Source organism: Polistes canadensis, unplaced genomic scaffold (genome assembly GCF_001313835.1).
Source record: "Polistes canadensis isolate GaletaPanama2010 unplaced genomic scaffold, ASM131383v1 scaffold_3, whole genome shotgun sequence".
In the NCBI taxonomy this organism is placed as follows: Eukaryota; Metazoa; Arthropoda; class Insecta; order Hymenoptera; family Vespidae; genus Polistes; species Polistes canadensis.
The window spans coordinates 787,632-807,377 of record NW_014569550.1 but is presented as its reverse complement, the minus strand read 5'-3'; the positions used below and the strand labels follow the sequence as shown (position 1 = coordinate 807,377).

The window sequence follows — 19,746 nt, the reverse complement described above, 5'->3', positions numbered from 1 at the left end:
TTACGTACTTCAAGAATAAAATAACCCTATCGAATAAAACCAAAATATGTCAACGTAATGCGTATGCATTACTATGCCAATGTATGGATATTCGTTTGGTAGGTTAATTCATTATACAGCTGTGTGATGTATGTAGAGAAATCTTAACGATAATGACCATAAGATCGTTCATTGGAATCCAGTGCCTCTCAATAATTTTTCTTATGTCAAATATCAACTCTTATTAGATAAAATGTACTCTCATAATAATCACTTTCTTAATAATGTTATACGTTCCACAATTGATGATATAATAATACTTTTGTTTTCCTTCTTTATTAATTTTTATTGTTACATTGAATCATTCGATATAAAAATAAATATATATAAAAAAAAAAGTAAAAAGAATAATACATGATATTTTTCGATTAAATTGTAAAATAAAACGTGTAAATTAAATTCTAACGAAATGTTTTAATTGAATTATTTATCGTTAAACATTTGATATTCGTTTTTTAACGCGATCGCGTACAATTGCGAAGGAGTTAAGAAAAAAAAAAAAGGATTAATCCTCTGACGTAGATATATCTAATGCCGTTTGAGAACCACCGAGGTTCGTATTGAATGAACTCATTGTAAGCAACCCCGTGAGCCCTCATACATACACCATTTGAATTCAACAAAGCTTCTTTATTCACGAAATATTCTCTAGCGTCTGGGGCCATGTTTCAAAAGGGAAAGACGATTTCGTCCGAGTAGGTGCAACCGAAAAGAAAATAGAAGAAAAAGAAAAAAGTAAAAAGAAAAAAAAAATGCAGATGGGTTCCCGTAAAAGCTGCTGTCGCCGGCAGCATCGTTCCAAGTTGATTATCAAAAACAGGGGAGGGAGAGTTTAGTAGGGGAATTTTCTATTTACGCACGTGCGTCCCTCGACATTCGGGTACTACCACAATAAACAGCAAGGATTGCTTTTACAGAGAAATTTTATACTCCAGGATGTGATCCTATAAGTCAATTTAACTTTCTTCCCATAAAGAATAAAAATAAAAAAATATATAAAAATAAATTAACATACGTAATTTTGTATATAACAAAATTTGTCATCTAATTGATTAGATTTTGTTGGAATTAATAATCGTAGGATCTGAGTCATAATGATCTTTCATTTAAAGTGAAAGAAATTTTTGTAAGGAAAGAGAAAAATAAATTAAATCGAAATTAAAATAATAAATTAAGAAAAAATAAATAAATTGAATTTCTTTTTCATAATGCTTAGAATTTAATAATTATCAGAATAAACTTCTTATCTTTTCTCTTATCGTATTTCCGGCAGAATGTTCTTTCCTCCTATCTAACAAATTTTCGTCGTACATAAGGAATTAAAAATATGTTTGAAGCGATGGAAGAGTTTATAATTCTTATTTTGTTCTCTTCTATTTTACGGATATCCACGATAAATATTATTCATAATGTTGAATATGCAATTCTAATGGTTATTTGTATAAAAAAATAATTTTGGTTTCTCAATAGATCAATCCCCTTTTTTCATTTGATAAATTTCTTAATTTTATTTATTTATTATAATATATATTCTATTGCACGTATATTTATAATAAATTATTCATTTATTATATTCTACCTATATATTTACTAAAGCATTTGGTTTGATCGTAACATTACAAATTTTTTTTTTTTTTCATTTTCTTAATGTTACGTAAAATAAATCATTTTCTCCTTCTCGTATTTCGACGTTGCGTAGATTCGTTAGAATTCTTTCTATTACCACCGTTCACGTTACATCTAACGTTGTCTTTCATTACAATATTAAATGATAATTATAGAAAAATATAGTAATTAAATGATGGCGAATGTTGTGCGATACAAATTTACTTAGATATGTATGCATTTATATATAATATATATATAAACTACATATGTACACAGATAATATTATAAAAATGTAAGTAAAGGTATATTCGATTTTATTTCACAATAAAAAACATGACACTTTTGTTAGATATTATGGTAGTAAAAAAAAAATAACTGATCCTCGTCGGTATCTAGGTTCGAGTATTATGAAAGTATGAATTAGAAGATATGAGAATCTAATATTAATTGCATCGTAATAGAAACTATTTTGAATATTAATATGATATGCGTAGTTTCATTATTATTTAGAAAATGATATTATCTCTTTATTAAAAGTTAGTGTTGTTAAAAATTTTGAATCGAATAATGTACTCCTATGAACAATGGCAGATTCATGCACAATTCGTATATCGAAAATTATAATCGAATTTGGACATTGTGTTTCCATGTATTTTCTCATTTGCATAAACGATTGAAATGAAAGAATGTAAATTGTGCATAATTCATTTATTTTAATGAAGACCCCAAGAAGGTGTAACCCTACGACCTCTTTGAAGAATAAAACCGCCATTGTTTATGAGGTTTCCTTATACGATTCTAATGGTCCAAAACATTATAAATAAATGATCATTACGAAGTGCATTGTCTGTAAGTTTGGGACTTTCGTTCAATCTCCCCGAGATGCTTCGCCATTTCTATGGTTAGAGAATCTATCTCAGTCATGAGATCAACGAGTATTCTCTCGTTTTCTTTGTAAACGCTTTCCATACCATCTAAATCCTTGAATTTGGTCGACGTGTCAGCTGTTAATTCGGAAGCTCTTTGAAGTAATTTCTTCGCTCTTTGTATGTCACCTTTGCTCTTATTGACACGATAGTTCAAAGACTCGTCAGCCTTTTTATATTCCTCTTCTAATTGTTTTGTTTTACCATCGACGATATGCGCCTCTTGGGCAACTTTGCGTGTTTCAACTTCGATTTCTTGATTCAAGATAAAAGCATTTTTAGCCGATTGCGTTTGTAATTGTCGTAGTCTTGCGTCCAAAGCTTTTACGGAATCGGTAGTATCGTTAGCTTTTGCTTGAGCTTCCTCAATAGTCACAGCTATATAACCTAAATCTTGTTGCGCTTTGGCCACGTCACTTTGCGCTTTGTCTATCGCAGTATGGGCCAATTCCTGTGCCTTTTTCGCTTCTGTCAAAGACAATACGATCTCGTTCGTTTCGTTTTGTTTCTTTAACGCTGCTTCCTTAGCTTCGTTAGCACGTTCCACTAATTTATGAGCTAGTTCGCGATCGGCTTTTGTATCTTCAAGAATTTTGTCCGAATCCGTGAGAGAACCGACGATTGTTTTTATGCGATTTGCTAATTGGGTAATCTCATCTGGTTTCAATTGTATATTCTTGACCAATATTTTGTTAGCTAAATCTCTCACCATCGTTGGCGTTGGTTGGTCTTCGTTCAACATACTCCAAATTCTTTTATTAGTATCGGACAAACTTTTGGTTATCGCATCGGTACGATTTCTTGCTTCCAAAGCATTGTTAAACGCGTCTTGTGCATTCGATCTTGCTGCCATGGCGTCTTGTTTGACTTTGGTCAACTGTAAAAATGTTAGATTTTGTGAGAAATGATAAAAAAAATTTTACAGGAAAATGGAAAGAAGCAGAATGAAAGATCAGCAGATTAACTTACATTACGTAATAGTTGTTCAGCCTCATCCCTTCGGCCTTTAATTTTAGCAGCCTGTTGTTTGGCCATATCCAAGGCTTGATTAGCTATTGTTATCGCACCAAAATCACATGAAAGTCCTCCACAAAAACCACATCCAGCACCGCCGCAAACGTCGCTACAATCTGTGACATTTGCGCCGCACATTCGAGTATTTAATTCACGCATACCTCCGTTCAATGCATTTAACTTATTGCTTAATTTTTCTAAAGATTCATTATTCCTTTCTTGAGCTTCATTAACCGATGCACTATTTTTGGCTAAAAGATTTTCGGTATGTTTACGATATCTTTCCGCATCGGCTAGAACGTTGTTCGTATCGTTCGCCATTTTTTCAGCTTGTAAAGATTGCTCGGCCATTTGTTGAGTTACATTAAGCGCACCTTGAACATTTTCCTCTTGCAATATCGTAGCGTTCTCTTTCAATTCCATAGCACCTTGATGCAAACTATTCGTTCTATTTTTCAATTTTTTTAACGCTACATCGCCAAGATTAACTCGTTGACTAACGTTTTCTAACAAATTATCGACTTCTTCTAATCGTTTAGCAGAATCCGATACGTTCTTACTTAAATCCTCGGCTAAACTAGTCAATTCGTCTAAATCTTGACTCTTGATAGAAGTGTTACTGATCAAATCGCGTACTTGGTTCAATGAATTGACCATGTCGTCGAATTCCTGACTATAAACCCCAGTAGTACCGACTTTTTGTATTCTGGAAGCCTCATCGATGACAAGGTTTGTTTTGTTTTTCAATTCGTTCAATGTTAAATCCCAATTATCGAAACATTCACCGCATGGGCTACATTGGGGTGCTTCGCCATGATAACCACGGTCACACTGATCACATTTTTCACCTCCTATTCCTTTGTGACAAACACAGACACCAGTTTCTCTATCACACTGTTGACTTGCCGAACCGATTTGATTACAGTCGCATTTGGTACATTCGATATTTGGATTTCCCCAGAAATTCGTTTGACATTCATTGCATTTTCGTCCACCGAAACCAGCTCTGCACTCGCAATTTCCATCGAAAGGATTACATCTGTTTTTAAAAACAAGAATTAACAATGATCGAATGAAAGGTTTGAACGATTACATAAATATTATGTTAATTATTGTACATACTTGTCAGATACACTTCCGATAGCGTCACATTCGCAAGGATCACAACCTTGGCCACTAGCGATCCTCCAATGATTTTCTTCGCAAGTATCGCAATATTGACCAACTACATGAGGCAAACAAGGACACTGTCCAGTATGATGATTGCAAGTTCCAGAAGATCTGTCGGTTCCAAGGAAATCGCAGTTACATTCTTGACAATTTTGCTTAAGTGCATCACCATAGAATCCGGGTTTACAAATTTGACAGTTTGGTCCATCGGTATTGTAAAGACATTGTAGACAACGTCCACTGTGTGGATCACAGTTACCAGCTACACTCAGATCGGTATTATTACTACAATCGCAAGGGTCGCAACTTCCACCTGATACTTCAGGATTGCCGAAATAATTCTCAGCACACTTTTCACAACGTGGACCGCTGTAACCCTCGTAACACTCACAAATTACATCCTGTGTTACAGAATCGAGGGAACAACTATCGGCGTATGAATGATCAGAATCTAATGTTCCTATGTGTATAAAAAAGAACAAAAATTGAATCGTTTATTACTTCAAATAATTACGAAAGAATATATTTGTTCTTATTTCGTTTTTTGACAAAAGATTCTTACCTGGACAAGGACAAGCTCTGCATGGAATGTCAACCCCTATTCTTGGATCCCCATAAAATGTTTCGATACAACGATCGCAATTGTGGCCAGTGGTAGAATCACGACAATTGATACAAGCTCCGGTTTTAGAGTCACAGTTATCCGCATGACCATGACACTGACATCGTTGACAATGTGGGAAATCCCAAAAACCTGGTTCGCATTGACCACACGTTCTACCATAAGTATTCGGTCGACATTTGCATCGTCCGGTTTCGACGTCACAAAAGTTGTCCAAAGCACCAACACCATCGCAGTCACAAGGTATGCATCCTCCTGGACCAAATCCATAGGTTCCTGGAGCACAGCGATCGCATCGTCTACCGACTACATTAACTTTACAAGGACATGCGCCACCATAATTTTGACAAAGAAGACTATGCGATCCTGTAGGATTACACTCGCAAGCTGAAACAAAGTAAATACTATGTTACAGGTATATTCTCATTTTTCTAGTCTTTAGGTATAGTCATTTGAGTAAAGCTTATTTCACTTACGATGTGCACCCTCGAAAACATAATAACCGATACTGTCCTGATACTTTTTACACATGTTAGGTAAATTATTCTGAATATAATTGAAATCATTAAACGCTTGATTACACAATTCATATTCCTTATGACGTAATTCACCAACATCAGGTTTATTGAAGAAAGGTATGGCATCTATTCTAGGCTTTACGACAATCTTGAAGAAAACATCGTTAAAGATAAAATTAGAATATACAGATAGACTCATTGACTTATGTATAAATACTTACGGAATCAATTAATATAGATGCTGTTGGTGTATCTACATGACTATTAAATTTACGGAATTGCAATATGACATTATATTGTTTGTCCTTTTCCAAGCAAACGGAAGGTTGAGCAACAGCATTTCTTGTATGATATGGTAACTGTACCCATAATCGATCATATTCTGGTGTCGATTGGGCACAAGGACCATTAGGGTCCACAGGTCCATCTCTTTCAATAATTATTTGAACGTCTTCCCATGTACCTGATAGTAGTGGTTCATAACGTACAATTATATCGTACCACATAGATCTACGGATATCATCGATGGTAAAGTTGAGCGTTGAGTCTTGCAAAGCTTTCATGAATCCTATACCCGTCCAAGTACTATTTCTTCCGTCGCGATAAGGTTCTCTTATCACAACTTGACAATTCTGAAGAAAATATTGATTTAAAGTAAAATGAATGAATTAAGGGAGTATTCTAATGTGAGCACCCGTTTTCGAGGTAAAATTTTTGGGAATTTAAGTAAAAGAAACGTTTTAATGAATTTTACTTTGAAATTTTCAGGACCAATTATTAAGATCCCGATCTATAATAATATGCAAAAAGAAATTAGTTTTTTTTTGATCAGACACACTAGAATACTCCCTTAAATAAAAATAAATATTCGTATATATATTTATATAAATTACTTCAGTTGCTCTGGATAGTTCTCCTTCGTAAATTAAAAAGTCTAAAGAGCCAGTATAATAGCTTTGTTCCGGTTGATTACAAGTTCTACCAATGATGTGAGGTCTGCATCGACATTGGCCGGTAATAACGTCACAAGAATTTTCGTATGAACCACCAGGATCGCAATCGCAAGGCTTACATCCTTCGGGATCCTCAGAAAGCCCCCAATATCCTGGCAAACACTGATTGCAGTCGCGAGCAGTGACGTAACGTTTACAAGTACATTCTCCAGTTATCATATCACAACCCTGGTTGTCGATGGTACCAAGAGTATTACAGGTACATGCTGTAAAATAAATCAATATTTATTTATTAATATTGATTCAAATATTTATTTGGAAATTGTTTATAACTGTTAAATATTTAAATGATAATTTTTAGTATAGCGTACTTTGACATCCTTGAGGATTTTCTGGATTGAAATTCCAAAAACCATTCTTGCAACGATCACAACGACGGCCCTCTACGTTCGCTTTGCAGTGACAACGACCAGACTCATCGCCGCTAAGAATATCGGTTCTGGAATCGCATATGCCGTCGTCCAAAGAACCACTCAAGTTACAATCACAAGCTGTACAATTATAAGAATGAAAAAAAAGTAAAATTAGCTGATCATTTATTACATAATAAGATTGATTTTTAAGAGAACATTGATATAACTTACGTTGACAAGCTTCGGGATGCGTAATATCTTTACTAACATCGTGATAATAAAATGGTTTGCATTGTTCGCAATTTTGACCACGCGTATTATGCTGACAATCATCGCATACACCACCGGAAACTCTACCAGATTTTTCGTAAACCGTCTCGTCAAAGTGACAGGAAGTTGTGTGATTGTTACAATTGCATGGTCGACACGCGTTAGTTTGTTTACCGACCGCAGGTTTCCAAGGTAAATCGTTATAGAAATCTTCACATTTCTCACAGTTTAATCCTGTGGTGTTGTGAGTACACTCGCATCTTCCATGTACCATGTTTTCTTCGTGTGTTACTCCAGCTAAAGGAAGACATCTTGATGCGTGTCCATAGCAAGAACAAGACCCTCGAATTACCATATCTTTGATTGCATAATAATATTTCTCCCCTATCTCGGGACGATCGTCCAACAAGTCATCTCCCAAAGTGTGCAATTTCGTCATGTTTATTCTCAGGTTGGTGATTTTCAACAAATTTTGCACTTCTATCGAATACGGATTTTCGATTTCCAAATTTCGTGGTAATACTCTGTAATGTAATAGTAATAGTAGTATCTTTATGAATTATGAAGACATATAGGAATGTTATATTAATAAATAATCAACAAAAGTTCATTCACCTAAAAATAACTTCACCATCAGTTGATGGGGCAACCCCAGAATAACGCGTTTCGCATATTACTTCGGTCAAACTTCGTGGTTGATGCGTTGGTACGCCTGGAAATGATTGTTCGCAATTATGCGCAAAGTATCTGTAAACCTTCCAAGTTTTTCCAAAATCAAATGACCGTTCTATTAGCATAGCTGCTGGACGGAATGTTTGGAAACGGATGATGATATGAGTGAAATGAAATTCAGCTTCGAAATCAACTCTTATGGTTACATATTCTTTTCCATTTTCGGCTTGCCACCAGTGTCGTGAATTTGTTCTGTAAAGTGAGTATAGAAAGAAAATAATTATAGTTTGTCCATTTATATAAATCAATTCTTATGGTTTAGAGTATTTAATCTAATTGCAAAAATGTTGACATACCCGTCAACGACATTCTCGATATTGTGTTGTTGTTTCGACAAAGATGCATCGCAAAAGAAGCATTTTTTTCGTTCCTTAAGATGCGAAACGATGCAGTATCTTTCTGGAAACTTAAGACCGCACGTGGAAGAAGCAAATAGACGATTTTTTCGGCCAATCAAAAGATTTCCTGTTGCAGGATAGCATGAACTTTGTTCGCAGGGATGTAGCCTTTTGAGATGTGGACCTGTCAATGCAAAAATATTTTATCATATCTTTTTAAATGCAAATAATATTTATTCACGAATTTCGTTATTTCTGTTCCCATTGATAAATGTTGTTAGGCGAATAAACATGTGGGTATCTATTGAACATGATATTTGTTTTTAATAATGTTAAAAAAAGGAAAAACATTCGATTTTTATTAATAACAAGATGACCAGGGAAGATATTGCATCCCATAACCAGTTAGTTTATGCAAGATAGAACCAGAATATCGACACATTACGTCATCGAGCTACCTCTTCGTTGTGGGATGGTCATCCCTAGCCCATTATGACGTCTTGTTATTATTTCCATTGGCGAAACGCTTCCTCCTGGTATTATTCCTATAACATTCTCATTTTTACCTTTTTTTTTTATTCCAATTTTATCTTCCATCAGACTCCTATCATAATTGATTAAGTTTCATTTATAAGTTGGTATTCAAACTGATTTGTATATTGCAATCAATTATATATCATAGTTCCTTCAAAGTATTTGTTAATTTTGAAGATTTGCCGAATAGTTTTAGATAAAATGAATAATTTAATGAAAGATAACTCACCTCTGTTTGGTGGTAATCTTAAATCCCTTGTTTGTTGGGCCTTTGCTGAACCTAAAAAGATAAAATTCTATCAGTTTCGATATAATAAGGAAATATTTCAATGATTCTTGGAATTCGAAGTTATCATCATAGAGCATTTTACTACCGGTAGTTGTTATCGCGAGTTGGACAACGGGATGTTTATGATGAAGCAGCTTTTAAAACGAACCGTACTGTGTGTTATTTTGTGCTATAATAAATTATTCATTTTTTTTTTATCACTTTATGTTTTAAAATATCATAGATAACGGTACATTTGAGTGCAGTTTATTTTTCACTTCGCTGATTAATATTTGAAATTATATAATTTCTATAAAAATAATTATTTCTTTTTTGTTTACCATAATAACAAAAAAGATTAATAATTTCATTTTTAGTCGATTATTGATCCAATATGATAATCGATCGGTATATCTAGGACACTTAAATTTAGGAACTTGTACATATTCGTAGAATTTGAAAGTAATGTCGGGGTCGTGAGGTCTTTTCGTTATCTAATCATTTCGGATAAAAAATTCTCGTAATAAAAGGCACGAATAAAAAGAGTGATTATTATTCGTGATCACTGAACTTTCGGTTAAGTTTCTTTTTTTTCTTTTTCTTTCTTTTTTCTCGAATTTTTGATATCAATCAAAAAACGTGTATTAGAATATCATTGAGTTTTGAATAGTATTTAGAACAAGAATTTAATCGATTAAAAATGATTGAATATAATTCCATACCTGATAAAAGAAATATCGCCAAAATAAAAATCGTAGGGAGGATTCGCCGATAAAAAAAATGTCCGGCCATCTTTGAGTATTTCCCGCTCGAGTCCGGGAGCATCCGGTACGCACAATTCGTCAGAAGACTAACTCATGGACTCCATTTATCCTGTAAAGTAAAGCCAAAAAAAAAAGTGTTTCTATTTGAAACGCATTTATCGAATACGTGTACGCGTTTAAAATAATCAAACGAATTATTCATTCGTAAGAAGAGTTCAAGAGATACTCTCGATGATACTTAAACGATACACGATAATTTATTTCAATAACACTTTTTTACAATACTTTTATCCTTCCAACCGCAATATATTATAATCGACTGAAAACTAACGATTATAAATAAAAAGAGCCTGTTTTTTTGTTTTGTTTCAATCATCTTTTACCGAATAATCGTAAAACGTATGAGTAGGGTGTAACAAGAGAAAAAAAAAAAGTTCAAATGAAAAAAAGATCACTTGTTCCTTATAACTTTGATACATCTATTTCCTTCTCACCCTCTCTCTCTCTCTCTCTAGCATATCATCAAAAATAAATAAAAAAAAAAAAAAAAGAAAAAAGATAAATCTCGTGAACAATTGATCCTTCGATCGATCGATTTAAAAAGTACACTCGCGGACGTCATCGCGCGTGCGCATGGGCACCTTTCAAAAGAAAAACACATCGATGCATCCCCCGTCATAGGTGTGTAACCATCGTAAGTAAATTCTTCCGCTTCTTTTGGTCCCTACCGTATATTATATTTCTTTTAGGATACCCTTTCTCTTTTTCTTTGTTTGTTTGTTTCTTTCGTATTTTCCTTTTTAAAACTATATTAGATTCCAACGGATGAAAACTTTTCTCCTCGTCTTTCTTCTGATTCCGTTGATGAGGAGACACTGTTCAAAAACCTCCACCGAGATTTGTTGCGTTGTGTTGTGCTCTTACACAGCCTACACGAGTATTATTACGTCCCTTTTCATTTTCTATCCCTTTCTCTCTTTAGCTAAACCCCCCCACTCTAAAACTCCCACTATTTTTCTCTCTCTCTCTTTCTCTCTCTCTTTTTCTCTCCCACTTCAGTCTTCACAACTTGCTGCTTCGTCAGCGACGTTTCTGGGACCCTTTTTCTTCTTAATTCCTTTTTCCAAAGCTCATTTTACCGATACCATTAATCTACGTTTTTTTCTCTATTTACTCGATCTAACATCGACACTTTATTCACGATAATTATTACTTTGAAATCTATGATATGGTGAACATTTAATAGGAAAATACACGACTAGAATACTCTCTCAACAAGGCTGACGCGTCGTGAGAGACGCGTCTCGAAACGAGAGAGCTGCTTCATTCGTTCGGCTCAAGACACGACGACAGGACCGTACCCTGGGAATACAATTCTTCAGAACCCTGCACTATATATTTTATACTTTCTTATCTTTTCAATTAATTTTTACTTTGAAATTTTAATAATTCCAGAAAAAATATTATCAAGCGAAATAAACAATACCGTGTTAATAATTTTTACGTAATTTTATAATTTAATTATTAAATTAATTGTATGTGAAGTGCGTTAAGCAAACAAAACATTTGTTTTTATATTTACGAATATTAGAATGATTTTCTTTTCTTATATATTGTTTCTGAGATAAGATTTAAGTAATATAGGTTCCCATTTACTACCGTGAAATTGACTCTTCCTTTGTAAATGTATAATAGGGAGCGTCATGTGCCAGATGTTCAAAAATCCTAGACCCTTCGTTTCTTTTTTAGTCAGGAATGTATGTGAAATTCTTTAGAAAGAGAACAAACAATTCTTTGAAATATTTCGAGAATAATTTTATCTCAAGCTCCACGTTTTATATCAATAATATTATATATATATATATATATATTTTAAGTATATAGAAACAATGATATATATGATCACATTAATTTAATGATTTAAATATTTTTTTAAACAATTAATGAAATAAATAAATTACGCAAATATGCGAATATTTTCAAATTGCAACTAGATATAAAATATTTAATTATTACACGCTGTATTATTACATACAAAAATATAAACCAGAGTGGTACGTCATTCTCTTGCAAGTTGAGAAAAAATAAGTAGAAAAAAATAATATATTCGATCGTGATGAATTAGTTTGTGATGTTTATACTGCGTTAAATGATTGTAAAGGAAGGAAGAGAAGCGCGTGGGCAGTTGCTTTATCTCTAGGATGTATCCCAGTTATGATAGCCTGGTGCCAATGCCTTCTCTTCCTCTTCTCTCTTCTTTACTCTTATCAATCTTTCTTTCTTCGTTCAACGTTTACAAACGTTCTCCTCTTTAGCGTATGCGTGCCTGCTGTATCTGTTTCTGACTCTTTGACTCTTTCTCTCTCTCTCTCTCACTGACTCACGTTATTTCTCTTTCTCTATAGTTTTCTAATCTCATATATTTCTCTTTCTTTTTATTCTACACGATATGTCTCATATTAGAAATAGTCAATGAATCTAAAGTAAATCTAACTATGAATGAGAATTAAAAAATTCAATTTCTAAATAGAAATTATTTAAATAATAGCAACACAAATGTAATATTTTTCAAATATTATTCAGAATGAATGATACAATTATCGTTTATCTAATTAAAAATGTTTATTAATTTTTAATTTAGAAATAGAGTCATGAAAACTGAATTATTATTGGCTCCTCGATGAATTAATTTGTACACCTTTTATATAGGATGCAAACAAAAAATTTAACATTAAAAGTATATTGTATGTTTATTAATTTATTTTATTGTATTTTTTTAAACACTACATATAATTTCAATTGATTTTGGGAAAGGGATATCACAGAGTAGTAAATTTAAAATCAATAAGACAGCATTTTCATGCTTTATTTTATACACACTCTTATTATACATAATTTTAAACACGAGGCCCTGTGTATCGATTTAAATGGGCGTTCTTTTTTTTCGTAAATGGACGAATATTTGCACTGCGATAATTAGTTCGATTAATATCCCTACGCGAAAAACAAATCGAGTTTTTTTTTTAATTTTTGTTTTTATTTACGTATGTGTATGTGTATGTACGTATATGTTACCGTCATAGCCGGAAATCCGCCATTGCTGGTAATTCCTCGTCATTCTCATCAATGCAAAGAGCCTTCCGATAAAGTCGGGAACAGAAGAATTCTTACAGTTTTTCCTAAGTATTGAACATAATACTTCGATATCTTATAGAATATCAAATGCATCTTTGCAATTTCTTTGAAAAGTTTTGGTAAATATTTTTTATACTAAAAGTAAATAGATTTTAATGAAACTTATATTAAATTAAAGTACACTCTTTTGTCTACGCGTAGGATACCATATTGAGTTATAAATTCAGCATGTAAAGTTCAGACAATGTCAGAGAATGTAGTGCTGTAAATTGTACATCTTTGCAATTTCTTTGAAAAGTTTCGGTAAATATTTTGTATACTTTTAACAAATGGATTGTAATAAAACTTATATTAAATTAAAGTACACTCTTTTGTCTACACGGCTATGACGGTAACACATATACATGCAGAGACGCATTAATCGGTATGAATTTACGCGAATGAAATATAACTTTTTTTCTTTCTGTTTCTTTTGTATTTTTTTTTTTCTATGCGATCGAAATAATTTTCGGAATTTTCGTATTTTAAATTTCGAAAATTTTTATTTTAATTATCTTTTTTTTTTTTTATATAATATAACGATTATTATTTTAATTCCTAATATGTACAGCGGGTGTCCTAAACGAATTGAAATGCTCTATCACAGTTTATAGACGAAAGGCATAAAAGAATAATTTTATATTAGTACCAAAATGAGATATTAATTGACTAAGATGAGAAATTGTCAGGGCTCGTAAGTTGGGTGAAACATTTTTACAAAATTTACGAAATTCACGTTACTTATTATAATCGAAACAAAAGTCAAACGTAAATAATTTTCTTCTATATTAAACGTGGAATTTTTAGAGATAATTGAAATTCAATAACATTGTTCTTCTTCTCGTTTGAAATAAAAAGAAAAAGAACACATAAATGAAAGAGAAATTAAATTAATTGAACAGTTGTTTATCACGCGTTGGTCAAAGTTTTTCGTGGACAATTTAATTTTCGCGATTGCAAATTCTTTTCACGAATAATTTAAAGGAATAATATAGCGGCGGCAGGTGCAATAATTTCTACTATAATCGAGATCGATAAATTTTTCTAGGCAAAAAACTCTTTCTCTCTTAATTTCTTTTTTTTTGTAAAGCGAAGGCTCTTTAATAATAATTAATTAAAGATTCGATTTCACCTAGCCTCTCTTAACACTTTTTTCATTTGTATTTTTAATTATTTTATCTCGATACCTTCGATCGTTCGTATTTGGCACCCTTGGAGAAAAAAAGGGCGCGAGATATGTCTATGTAATACGTTTTTATGTATCATTTATGAACCTTATTAGGATAATACGAGTTTTTCGAGTTAGAAATAAGTTACATTTTTTTATTTGTTTGGTTTAATTTCTTAGTATCTTTGTTTTTATCGTTCGCTATTTTTTCTTTTTTAATAACCAATGTGTATCTCTCCTTCTCTCCTTCCCTCTCTCTCTCTCTCTCTCTCTCTCTCTCTCTCTCTCTCTCTACCTCTTTCTTTCTTTAACATGCATCCAAAGAAATTTTGTATCTTTCTCATTTTTTTTCGTATTACAATTAAACGCGCGTTTTTCATTCTAATATATTTCTATCTTTTTCTTTCTCTTAAATCGCACAAATAGTCGACAATTTATTCGAATAAAAGAAAGAAAAAATAAAAATAATGTTTAAATATATTCAGCGAACATTATCCAATAAGTGACATTTAATACAGCAAAAAGAAAAGGAAAGAAGACTCGTGAGACCCGATCGATGTTCAAGGCCCTCATTCTTGCCTTTTGAGCCGGCGTTGGTCCCGGTGGTGGACCTGAAGTCGAATTCTGCGATCGGCCGGACAACAACATGGCGTTTTCCTGCGTGACAACGATCACAACTTGAACCGCCGCCAAGAAGACGTCTCTCCTGTGCCTCGGAGTTCTTTCGCAAAGAATATTGCGTTCCAATGTTAAAAAAAAAAAAAACTTACAAAACGTACAAACAATTTATGAAGAAAAATAAAAGCAAATAATTTGCCACATATATTTAGATTTTTACAAATACTCTTAATCAATATTTTATTGACAAATAACGCATTCGTTTAATTGACACACAAAAGTAAAGAGTATAGTTTTAAAAAGAATAAGATTCTTTTCTCAAAAATATTAATACGAAAATTTGTGGAATGTGTATTAAGTTAATTAACAATTAACGTGTTAACCCTTTGCGGTCTTACTATTCGTAACACTTACAAAAATTAATTATTCGACGTTTTTATCAATACATTTGTTTGCGAATAAGAATCATCACGAAAGTAAGGCTTATGTTAATGTAAAAATCCATCATTGGATTTATTCGTAAATTCTAATAATTAAAAAAAAAAAAACAAAAAAAAAAGTAAAAAATATATAATACTAAAAATATAATGATTATACCGCAAAGAGTTAATAAATAATTTCTCCGAGGCACAGAAGTTGTCGTCTTTGGATAAAACAATCTTCACCAAGGCGTTACCTTAGTCGCAATGTCGAAGATTCTATCGATTTTAGCGGCCTCTGTGGTGCTAGAAGATGGCGGTGCCGGTGGTGGCGGTGGTTTCGCTGCCGGCGCATCGGAATCACCGAGAACGATGTTCACTAAGCAATATTCCATCAGTGCCATGAACACGAATATAGTGCAGACCGACATAAAGGCATCGACGGCTTTCAAATAAGAGACCGGTGGTAAAGATGCTTGACTTTTCGCATGTTGAGTCGATAAGGTCAGCAGGGATGTCACTCCTAAGGTCACTCTGGCTGGTGCAGCTTCTGGTTTTATCCAAAATGAGACCCACTGTGAAATAAATTAATACATTCTCTGTCTCTCCCCTCCTCTCTCTCTCTCTCTCTCTCTTTCTTTATCTCATCCTACTTTTTGTAATTATGTTATCATTCTTAATTCTTCTTTACTTTTTAACACCTTATATGCGGATTATTTTGCCTAATTGTCAGATTAAGCAAAGTACACACTTGACACAAATAAAAGTTATAGAAAATTTGAAATTGTATTTTGTTACAATATCAAAAAATGCACAGCGATGTTGTTGTCCACATATAAAATATTAATATTTTTTTTTTTTTTTTTTTAAATGATCGTAGCTTACCGACATAATTACGATTAAACATGTGGGAACATATGTATGAAAAAGATAATAACCGAGTCGCCGTTTCAATACGAATACCACTTCCAAGCAGGTGAAGTTACCTGAAAACAAAAGGTATCTTTATTTATATCTTGTAATTATTCGTATGTAAAGATATATGCTTGTATGTCCTATGTATATTTATTATACATGTATAGATGTATATGTAAAATATATGATATAGGATTGGGTATGCTGGCAATATATCTAGAAAATCAATGATAATTAAGTTGCCATCTAAAGGATGGAGCTATCCTTCCAAATATAGTTTCAAAAAGGTCGAGGTTAGTTGGAGTGTCACTATTACTAGATACTCCTACTTTTCGAATTTATGAAATTCATTTGTATTAAAATTTTTCCAAAAATAGTTTACCATTCGAATCTTCGATATATTAATATAATAATAATAATAATAATAATCAGATGACAAAACAAATTAGACCAACATAACTCTAGATAAAAACAAATAGGTGTATAAATAAAAAATATATTTTTCCAATTTCACCTCGTGTGATGATTAAAAAAATCTAACTCGTGACACTTTTAGAATTTGTATCTTACAATTTAGTAACAAATGTCAACTCGTATTACTTTCATTCTCGTTAAATCAAGTTTTGCGTTGGAAACAGTGGTATAATCCCGTTCCAATTTTTATGCATGAATTCTTATCAATTCTTCGTATCAAATGATTCCATTGAATAGAATCTAATTTATCCTCGATGTTTAATTGTGTGTAGAAAAACGAATACGCGCAACACGATACTTCGCTTTGAAAAATGCGAATCAAATAAGCTTATTCAAATCACTTACCAGTGGAATAGACTTGCGTGCAGTCAGCCGTGTAGTTCTTCACAAGCTGTAATTGGGGCAATTCTATGTTCTCATCGACGACAAGTGGTACGTCGGGATCCCATTGAAAGATCATTTCATCCGTCGTGTGAGACACTGTTGACCGAGTTGTTTTGTCCTTGTGAAAACTTAATCATTCACCCTATCGGCTAAATATGACGCGGACGATCTCTTTTTATCAATTTTTTTCTTTTATTACGTATCATCTTTCCGTGAAACTTTTTGTTTTTATTCGACCAACGTAGATATTTTTTTCGCAAACTATTCATGCAAAATTTCTCTCTCTCTCTCTCTCTTATTTATCTCTTACAATTAGTAAATTTATTTGAACGAATATTAAATGCAATTTCGTAGATTAAATTTCTACATATATCGATTATTACTCACGGCTCTCCATTTGCAATTTACACTCCTGCGTGTCGTGCGGATAAATCAAGAAGTTCATAGCGCAAGAGAGTTTTAATGTCAATCTGCAAGTATTGTAGCACGATCGTTTAACTTAACGAGTTTTATAGTTCTTATAAATGATTTAGTTAAAACTATGTCAAAAATGTTATAACTTTGGGTATACGTACTTCACCATATATAGGATCGTTTTATCTTTATACAGCCATAGATAATGATTTGGTATTGTCATCGTCTGAAAGGTTACCGATTTGGCATTCTTGAAAAAGGAATCGGGTCGCCACATGTTCTTCAACCAATCGACCTCTAATAATCTTTAATTTTGTTTAAAATAATAAATAATGTTCACGATTATCTATTCTTTTATATATAAGAATTTCTAAACAATTATTTTCTAATTGATCGTATACCTATATTCCGAAGTCATATTTTCTGGTAGTCTCAGTCTGTTGTCCTTCCACGTTTGAGCAAAAAATATATCGGCAGCGTAAGTCTGTAAATTGTTTTATATCTTTCTCTCGTACTTCGTAGTAGATATTAAGCGTATTTTTCAATGGACATTTGTCAATTATGTTTAAAAAAAAAAAAGACATTAATTTTTCCGACAAATAATAGAAAACACAGATAAATATTTGACTTACCATAGAATTTTCATCGATCGAATCTAGACCCATTACGGTGACGTGAAAATAAACAACAGTTGCTTGTCCATCTTTTTTCGGGGGTCTCATTTTATCGTAAAGTTTTGGATCCTCCGGAAGAAGATCGAAGAATTCTAAGCTTCTCCTGAAATATAATATCGTTTCCTTTGTTTCGACACGATTTTCTTACAATTAATATTAGAGTCCTTTTGATGAAATAATAAAACGTGTTACAATTTTTAATGGATTTGGTAGAAGGAAAACAAAAGATAAAATAGAAAAAACAGATGCGTGATAACGATCGAATTTTTCAAAAAGTTATATCTCAAAATAAAATAAAAGAAAAACAATAAACAACACTGCTGAAACTTTTGTCTTGTGGAGATGAGCATTGGAACGCGAAGTGGTTGGTCGTTAAAGTCTCCCGTAAGCACTCCATCTTGACAATATTTAGCACACCACACAGCTGATCTCGATCGAACTGATTTAATATCGCGAAAGAAATATATTAAACAAATTAATCGTTTGTGCAACAAAAAATAAAACCTTATTTAAATAATTATATCCGTTAGTCACTGTAAACAATAGAAGATAATTCTAATCGATCATTATTCCGATCGATAGAATCGTAATTGATACACCACAGTTTCATGTACTATTAGATTTATTTATTCGCGATCGGTAATGCATCCCGTGTTAAGAGTTTCATGAGATCGATGATGAAAAAGTCCCAAAAAACGGCGATCTTACTGTGCATCTGCGGTGCGATCCAGTAGCAAAATAATAATAAGAAGAAGAAGAATTGTGGAGAGGATCGCGGATGTCATGCCTTTTCCCTGTGCTTCTTCTGTCGACATTATTTTTCAATATCCTTCAATGCATCCTTTCTAACGGATTTTTCAAAACGCTCTTTATTTTTTTCTTCTTGCGTCTGTAGGATTCGTCAAACGGGATGCGGATATTTGGAATGAAGACAAAAAAGAAATAAAAATAAATAAAGAAAGAAAGAGTTCGGAAAGTAGGAAGAAAAAAAGAAGACCAAGAAGATAAAAACAAAGATTAGAGACAAAGAACAATGAGAAGGAGAGAGAGAGAGAAAGAGATGTGAATTTGTGCCAGTCCGGAACTAGGTCCGGTTAGTGGCAGCAACCACTTTTCGATGGGTATTCTCTGATTCGCGAGAACGTGCAACCGACGACTGACTTCTTCGAACGACTTTGCGGAGCCTGCAAAATCTTCCATTTTCGTGAATCTAGCGAGATGTGGAGGTGGTAGGTAGAAAGCTTTAGTGTTGGTGTTGGTAGTAGAGATAGTGGTGGTTGTGATTGTGGTGGTGGTGGTTGTGTTGGACCAGTTGCACCCCTCTGCATCGTTTCTCA

The 19,746-nt window shown here is 32.9% G+C and overlaps 1 protein-coding gene across 4 annotated transcripts; it reads right to left on the bottom strand.

Moving 5' to 3' along the window:
- Positions 1–1,573: 1,573 nt before the first annotated feature.
- On the bottom strand, positions 1,574–19,746 carry LOC106786605 (laminin subunit beta-1). Of its 4 annotated transcripts, XM_014748193.1 has the most exons (21): positions 19,118–19,746; positions 18,368–18,512; positions 18,137–18,219; positions 17,897–18,040; positions 17,709–17,791; positions 17,283–17,417; positions 16,434–16,534; positions 15,806–16,123; positions 15,002–15,135; positions 9,062–9,204; positions 8,562–8,787; positions 8,149–8,457; positions 7,495–8,057; positions 7,222–7,401; positions 6,791–7,116; positions 6,119–6,529; positions 5,856–6,045; positions 5,320–5,766; positions 4,710–5,217; positions 3,543–4,626; positions 1,574–3,450 (listed from the first exon to the last, which is right to left on the bottom strand). In XM_014748193.1, the coding sequence occupies exons 1-21, from the start codon at positions 19,222–19,224 to the stop codon at positions 2,479–2,481; spliced, it is 6,609 nt and encodes a 2,202-aa protein (XP_014603679.1). In that variant the 5' UTR covers positions 19,225–19,746; the 3' UTR covers positions 1,574–2,478. The 4 variants fall into 4 exon arrangements, with proteins under 4 accessions (XP_014603679.1, XP_014603652.1, XP_014603662.1 ...); XM_014748166.1 differs by lacking the exons at positions 15,002–15,135; positions 15,806–16,123; positions 16,434–16,534; ... (4 more) ...; positions 18,368–18,512; positions 19,118–19,746 and adding exons at positions 9,367–9,417; positions 10,128–10,278; positions 10,898–11,524 and having other exon boundaries at positions 9,062–9,148; XM_014748176.1 differs by lacking the exons at positions 15,002–15,135; positions 15,806–16,123; positions 16,434–16,534; ... (4 more) ...; positions 18,368–18,512; positions 19,118–19,746 and adding exons at positions 9,367–9,417; positions 10,128–10,278; positions 10,811–10,890 and having other exon boundaries at positions 9,062–9,148.